The sequence below is a fragment of the Gigantopelta aegis genome, chromosome 5 (genome assembly GCF_016097555.1).
Source record: "Gigantopelta aegis isolate Gae_Host chromosome 5, Gae_host_genome, whole genome shotgun sequence".
Taxonomy (NCBI): domain Eukaryota; kingdom Metazoa; phylum Mollusca; class Gastropoda; order Neomphalida; family Peltospiridae; genus Gigantopelta; species Gigantopelta aegis.
Genome location: NC_054703.1, coordinates 226,562 through 234,061, shown reverse-complemented (window position 1 = coordinate 234,061; position 7,500 = coordinate 226,562). Strand labels below are relative to the sequence as shown.

Here is a 7,500-nt window from a genome sequence, read left to right as displayed (position 1 = left end):
TCATTGCGAGCATTGCAGCTTTAAATAATCATCACTATCCCAATCGTTTCCCCGAGTTTCACGTGCATTCGCCAAATTCTGACCATTTCACGCCGATGTCCTGCAATTGTCGCACAACCTACGTCAAATTTGTTTTAGGGTGCATTTTGGCATGCTGTCCCATTCCAGGAACATTAACAAACATGGTCATTCAGCAACATTGTAAAAAAACACTCTTCAAACAATGTAGGGGAACTCTAATAAGAATTTACAAATGCCACAGTTGTAAGGTATATTAGCTGTGGGGAATGGTTATATGATAATAGTGAATTAATTGGGCAAACATTACAACAGGTAGTTCAGTATTACAGTAGGTTTCATGACCACCAAAGATCTTGAAGGAAGATTGTGGTCAAAAGTGAAATTTGAAAGTTGACTTTTGTCATCAGTAAATCTCAAATTCAAACAATGAAAATGACTAAAAACAAAACAATAACAACTGTATGATCAACAGAATGAACAAGATTGACAGAAATAATGTTCCACAGTGATTAATCGACCTTCTTGGAAATTGACAAAATCGAGAATGACACCACACGCACGTGTACGGAGCAACTGCGTGATGCACGTGCAAACTATGGAATGTGTTTCGGTGTGTTGATAAACAGACCTGAACGTTCTTTACTAGGATCTCTTGGTCAAAACGTATGTTGGGTCTAATAGTTGATATTAACATTAATATATCAGGTTCCCCTATTTTCTTTTATTTTTTTAAGATATATATATATATATATATATATATATATATATATATATATATATATATATTAATATATATATATATATATATATATATATATATATATATATATATATATATATAATGTATGTATGTATTAATGTATGAATATCTATATATTGTATGTATGTCGAGGTTCACTGTTACATACATAGATATTATCGAATTGGCGCAGGGGATAATTAAATTCGTTCTGGCCCCACACATTGTCCCATGCCGTTGCTGAAACTGGAACCTGTGGCACCGAATCGCCCGCAAATTGCAAGACTAACCACGATACGCTCTGAGCTATCGAAGTATGTATGTATGTATGTATCTATGTATGCTATGTATGTATATCTATCTATCTATCTATCTATCTATCTATCTATCTATCTATCTATCTATCTATCTATATATATATATATATATATATATACTTGTAAGTAAAGAACAAGACAATCAACAGTTGGTAAATACAATAAATAAAGAAAGAAAGAAGTAAATAAATGACTAGTAAGTAAAGAACAACAACACAATCAACAGTTGGTAAATACAATAAATAAATAAAGAAGTAAATAAATGACTAGTAAGTAAAGAAGAACACAATCAACAGTTGGTAAATACAATAGAACGAAAGAAAGAAGTAAGTAAATAAATGACTAGTAAGTAAAGAAGAACACAATCGACAGTTGGTAAATACAATAAAGAAAGAAAGAAGTAAGTAAATGACTAGTAAGTAAAGAACAACACAACCAACAGTTGGTAAATACAATAAAGAAAGAAAGAAGTAAGTAAATGACTAGTAAGTAAAGAAGAACACAATCAACAGTTGGTAAATACAATAAAGAAAGAAAGAAGTAAGTAAATGACTAGTAAGTAAAGAACAACACAACCAACAGTTGGTAAATACAATAAAGAAAGAAAGAAGTAAGTAAATGACTAGTAAGTAAAGAACAACACAACCAACAGTTGGTAAATACAATAAAGAAAGAAAGAAGTAAGTAAATGACTAGTAAGTAAAGAACAACACAACCAATAGTTGGTAAATACAATAAAGAAAGAAAGAAGTAAGTAAGTAAGTAAATGACTAGTAAGTAAAGAAGAACACAATCAACAGTTGGTAAATACAATAAATAAAGAAGTAAGTAAATAAATGACTAGTAAGTAAAGAACAACACAATCAACAGTTGGTAAATACAATAAAGAAAGAAAGAAGTAAGTAAATGACTAGTAAGTAAAGAACAACACAATCGATCGACAGTTGGTAAATACAATAAAGAAAGAAAGAAGTAAGTAATTAAATGACTAGTAAGTAAAGAACAACACAATCAACAGTTGGTAAATACAATAAATAAAGAAGTAAGTAAATACATGACTAGTAAGTAAACACAATCAACAGTTGGTAAATACAATAAATAAAGAAAGAAGTAAATAAATGACTTGTAAGTAAAGAACAACACAATCAACAGTTGGTAAATACAATAAATAAAGAAGTAAGTAAATACATGACTAGTAAGTAAACACAATCAACAGTTGGTAAATACAATAAATAAAGAAAGAAGTAAATAAATGACTTGTAAGTAAAGAACAACACAATCAACAGTTGGTAAATACAAGAAATAAAGAACGAAAGAAAGAAGTAAGTAAATAAACGACTAGTAAGTAAAGAAGAACACAATCGACAGTTGGTAAATACAATAAATAAAGAAGTAAGTAAATACATGACTAGTAAGTAAACACAATCAACAGTTGGTAAATACAATAAATAAAGAAAGAAGTAAATAAATGACTTGTAAGTAAAGAACAACACAATCAACAGTTGGTAAATACAAGAAATAAAGAACGAAAGAAAGAAGTAAGTAAATAAACGACTAGTAAGTAAAGAAGAACACAATCGACAGTTGGTAAATACAATAAAGAAAGAAAGAAGTAAGTAAATGACTAGTAAGTAAAGAACAACACAACCAACAGTTGGTAAATACAATAAAGAAAGAAAGAAGTAAGTAAGTAAGTAAGTAAATGACTAGTAAGTAAAGAAGAACACAATCAACAGTTGGTAAATACAATAAATAAAGAAAGAAAGAAGTAACTAAATGACTAGTAAGTAAAGAACAACACAATCAACAGTTGATAAATACAATAAATAAAGAAGTAAGTAAGTAAATGTCGTGTAAATAAAGAACAACACAATCAATAGTTGGTAAATACAATAAAGAAAGAAAGAAGTAAGTAAATGACTAGTAAGTAAAGAACAACACAATCAACAGTTGGTAAATACAATAATAAAGATAGAAAGACGTAAGTAAATGACTAGTAAGTAAAGAACAACACAATCAACAGTTGGTAAATGCAATAAATAAAGAAGTAAGTAAATAAATGACTAGTAAGTAAAGAACAACACAATCAACAGTTGGTAAATACAATAAATAAAGAAAGAAAGAAGTAACTAAATGACTAGTAAGTAAAGAAGAACACAATCAACAGTTGGTAAATACAATAAATAAAGAAAGAAGTAAGTAAATGACTAGTAAGTAAAGAACAACACAACCAACAGTTGGTAAATACAATAAAGAAAGAAAGAAGTAAGTAAATGACTAGTAAGTAAAGAACAACACAACCAACAGTTGGTAAATACAATAAAGAAAGAAAGAAGTAAGTAAATGACTAGTAAGTAAAGAACAACACAACCAATAGTTGGTAAATACAATAAAGAAAGAAAGAAGTAAGTAAGTAAGTAAATGACTAGTAAGTAAAGAAGAACACAATCAACACTTGGTAAATACAATAAATAAAGAAGTAAGTAAATAAATGACTAGTAAGTAAAGAACAACACAATCGACAGTTGGTAAATACAATAAAGAAAGAAAGAAGTAAGTAAATGACTAGTAAGTAAAGAACAACACAATCGATCGACAGTTGGTAAATACAATAAAGAAAGAAAGAAGTAAGTAATTAAATGACTAGTAAGTAAAGAACAACACAATCAACAGTTGGTAAATACAATAAATAAAGAAGTAAGTAAATACATGACTAGTAAGTAAACACAATCAACAGTTGGTAAATACAATAAAGAAAGAAAGAAGTAAATAAATGACTTGTAAGTAAAGAACAACACAATCAACAGTTGGTAAATGCAATAAATAAAGAAGTAAGTAAATAAATGACTAGTAAGTAAAGAACAACACAATCAACAGTTGGTAAATACAATAAATAAAGAAGTAAGTAAATACATGACTAGTAAGTAAACACAATCAACAGTTGGTAAATACAATAAATAAAGAAAGAAGTAAATAAATGACTTGTAAGTAAAGAACAACACAATCAACAGTTGGTAAATACAAGAAATAAAGAACGAAAGAAAGAAGTAAGTAAATAAACGACTAGTAAGTAAAGAAGAACACAATCGACAGTTGGTAAATACAATAAAGAAAGAAAGAAGTAAGTAAATGACTAGTAAGTAAAGAACAACACAACCAACAGTTGGTAAATACAATAAAGAAAGAAAGAAGTAAGTAAGTAAGTAAGTAAATGACTAGTAAGTAAAGAAGAACACAATCAACAGTTGGTAAATACAATAAATAAAGAAAGAAAGAAGTAACTAAATGACTAGTAAGTAAAGAACAACACAATCAACAGTTGATAAATACAATAAATAAAGAAGTAAGTAAGTAAATGTCGTGTAAATAAAGAACAACACAATCAAGAGTTGGTAAATACAATAAAGAAAGAAAGAAGTAAGTAAATGACTAGTAAGTAAAGAACAACACAATCAACAGTTGGTAAATACAATAATAAAGAAAGAAAGACGTAAGTAAATGACTAGTAAGTAAAGAACAACACAATCAACAGTTGGTAAATGCAATAAATAAAGAAGTAAGTAAATAAATGACTAGTAAGTAAAGAACAACACAATCAACAGTTGGTAAATACAATAAATAAAGAAAGAAAGAAGTAACTAAATGACTAGTAAGTAAAGAACAACACAATCAACAGTTGGTAAATACAATAAATAAAGAAAGAAGTAAGTAAATGACTAGTAAGTAAAGAACAACACAATCAACAGTTGGTAAATACAATAATAAAGAAAGAAAGAAGTAAGTAAATGACTAGTAAGTAAAGAACAACACAATCAACAGTTGGTAAATGCAATAAATAAAGAAGTAAGTAAATAAATGACTAGTAAGTAAAGAACAACACAATCAACAGTTGGTAAATACAATAAATAAATAAAGAAAGAAGTAACTAAATGACTAGTAAGTAAAGAACAACACAATCAACAGTTGGTAAATACAAGAAATAAAGAACGAAAGAAAGAAGTAAGTAAATAAACGACTAGTAAGTAAAGAAGAACACAATCGACAGTTGGTAAATACAATAAAGAAAGAAAGAAGTAAGTAAATGACTAGTAAGTAAAGAACAACACAATCAACAGTTGGTAAATACAAGAAATAAAGAACGAAAGAAAGAAGTAAGTAAATAAACGACTAGTAAGTAAAGAAGAACACAATCGACAGTTGGTAAATACAATAAAGAAAGAAAGAAGTAAGTAAATGACTAGTAAGTAAAGAACAACACAACCAACAGTTGGTAAATACAAGAAAGAAAGAAAGAAGTAAGTAAGTAAGTAAGTAAATAAACGACTAGTAAGTAAAGAAGAACACAATCGACAGTTGGTAAATACAATAAAGAAAGAAAGAAAGAAGTAAGTAAATGACTAGTAAGTAAAGAACAACACAACCAACAGTTGGTAAATACAATAAAGAAAGAAAGAAGTAAGTAAGTAAGTAAGTAAATGACTAGTAAGTAAAGAAGAACACAATCAACAGTTGGTAAATACAATAAATAAAGAAAGAAAGAAGTAACTAAATGACTAGTAAGTAAAGAACAACACAATCAACAGTTGGTAAATACAATAAATAAAGAAGTAAGTAAGTAAATGTCGTGTAAATAAAGAACAACACAATCAAGAGTTGGTAAATACAATAATAAAGAAAGAAAGAAGTAAGTAAATGACTAGTAAGTAAAGAACAACACAATCAACAGTTGGTAAATACAATAATAAAGAAAGAAAGAAGTAAGTAAATGACTAGTAAGTAAAGAACAACACAATCAACAGTTGGTAAATGCAATAAATAAAGAAGTAAGTAAATAAATGACTAGTAAGTAAAGAACAACACAATCAACAGTTGGTAAATACAATAAATAAAGAAAGAAAGAAGTAAGTAAATGACTAGTAAGTAAAGAAGAACACAATCAACAGTTGGTAAATACAATAAATAAAGAAAGAAGTAAGTAAATGACTAGTAAGTAAAGAACAACACAACACAATCAACAGTAAATGGACTAGTAAGTAGAACACAACAAAGTTGGTAAATACAATAAAGAAAGAAAGAAGTAAGTAAATGACTAGTAAGTAAAGAACAACACAATCAACAGTTGGTAAATGCAATAAACGAAAGAAAGAAGTAAGTAAATAAATGACTAGTAAGTAAAGAACAACACAATCAACAGTTGGTAAATACAATAAATAAAAAAGAAAGAAGTAACTAAATGACTAGTAAGTAAAGAACAACACAATCAACAGTTGGTAAATACAAGAAATAAAGAACGAAAGAAAGAAGTAAGTAAATAAATGACTAGTAAGTAAAGAAGAACACAATCGACAGTTGGTAAATACAATAAAGAAAGAAAGAAGTAAGTAAATGACTAGTAAGTAAAGAACAACACAATCAACAGTTGGTAAATACAATAAATAAAGAACGAAAGAAAGAAGTAAGTAAATAAACGACTAGTAAGTAAAGAAGAACACAATCAACAGTTGGTAAATACAATAAAGAAAGAAAGAAGTAAGTAAATGACTAGTAAGTAAAGAACAACACAATCAACAGTTGGTAAATACAAGAAAGAAAGAAAGAAGTAAGTAAAAGTAATTAAAGTAAGTAAATAAACGACTAGTAAGTAAAGAACAACACAATCAACAGTTGGTAAATACAATAAAGAAAGAAAGAAGTAAGTAAGTAAATGACTAGTAAGTAAAGAACAACACAACCAACAGTTGGTAAATACAATAAAGAAAGAAAGAAGTAAGTAAGTAAGTAAGTAAATGACTAGTAAGTAAAGAACAACACAACCAATAGTTGGTAAATACAATAAAGAAAGAAAGAAGTAAGTAAATGACTAGTAAGTAAAGAACAACACAACCAATAGTTGGTAAATACAATAAAGAAAGAAAGAAGTAAGTAAATGACGTGTAAATAAAGAACAACACAATCAAGAGTTGGTAAATACAACAAAGAAAGAAGTAATTAAATAAATGACTAGTAAGTAAAGAACAACACAATCAACAGTTGGTAAATGCAATAAATAAAGAAGTAAGTAAATAAATGACTAGTAAGTAAAGAACAACACAATCAAGAGTTGGTAAATACAATAAATAAAGAAAGAAGTAACTAAATGACTAGTAAGTAAAAAAGAACACAATCAACAGTTGGTAAATACTTGTCATTGAGTTGTTGAATTCCATCGTGTCGTCTGCGAGCTCGTTGATGCTTCGTTGATCGTCATCATGCGACACAGATGTCCTGTATTAATTACAAAGAGAAATAATAAATAAATAAATAAATAAATAAATAAATAAATATTGTGCTCACGAAAGGAAGGATGTATTCTCTAAAATTGCCAAACCTCTGTAAAACTACACGACTCAAATATAAGAGTTTGTTAACCTCGGACAATTTTGA

General features: G+C 27.8%; 1 protein-coding gene across 1 annotated transcript in view; it reads right to left on the bottom strand.

The window, feature by feature from the left end:
• Window positions 1-7,500, bottom strand: part of LOC121373539 — a 16,630-nt gene that overhangs the window by 1,791 nt on the left and 7,339 nt on the right. Inside the window, exon 4 of the mRNA XM_041500217.1 lies at window positions 7,259-7,341. Within this exon, the coding sequence (XP_041356151.1) occupies window positions 7,259-7,341 (83 nt within the window). The remainder of the gene's footprint in view (window positions 1-7,258; window positions 7,342-7,500) is intronic.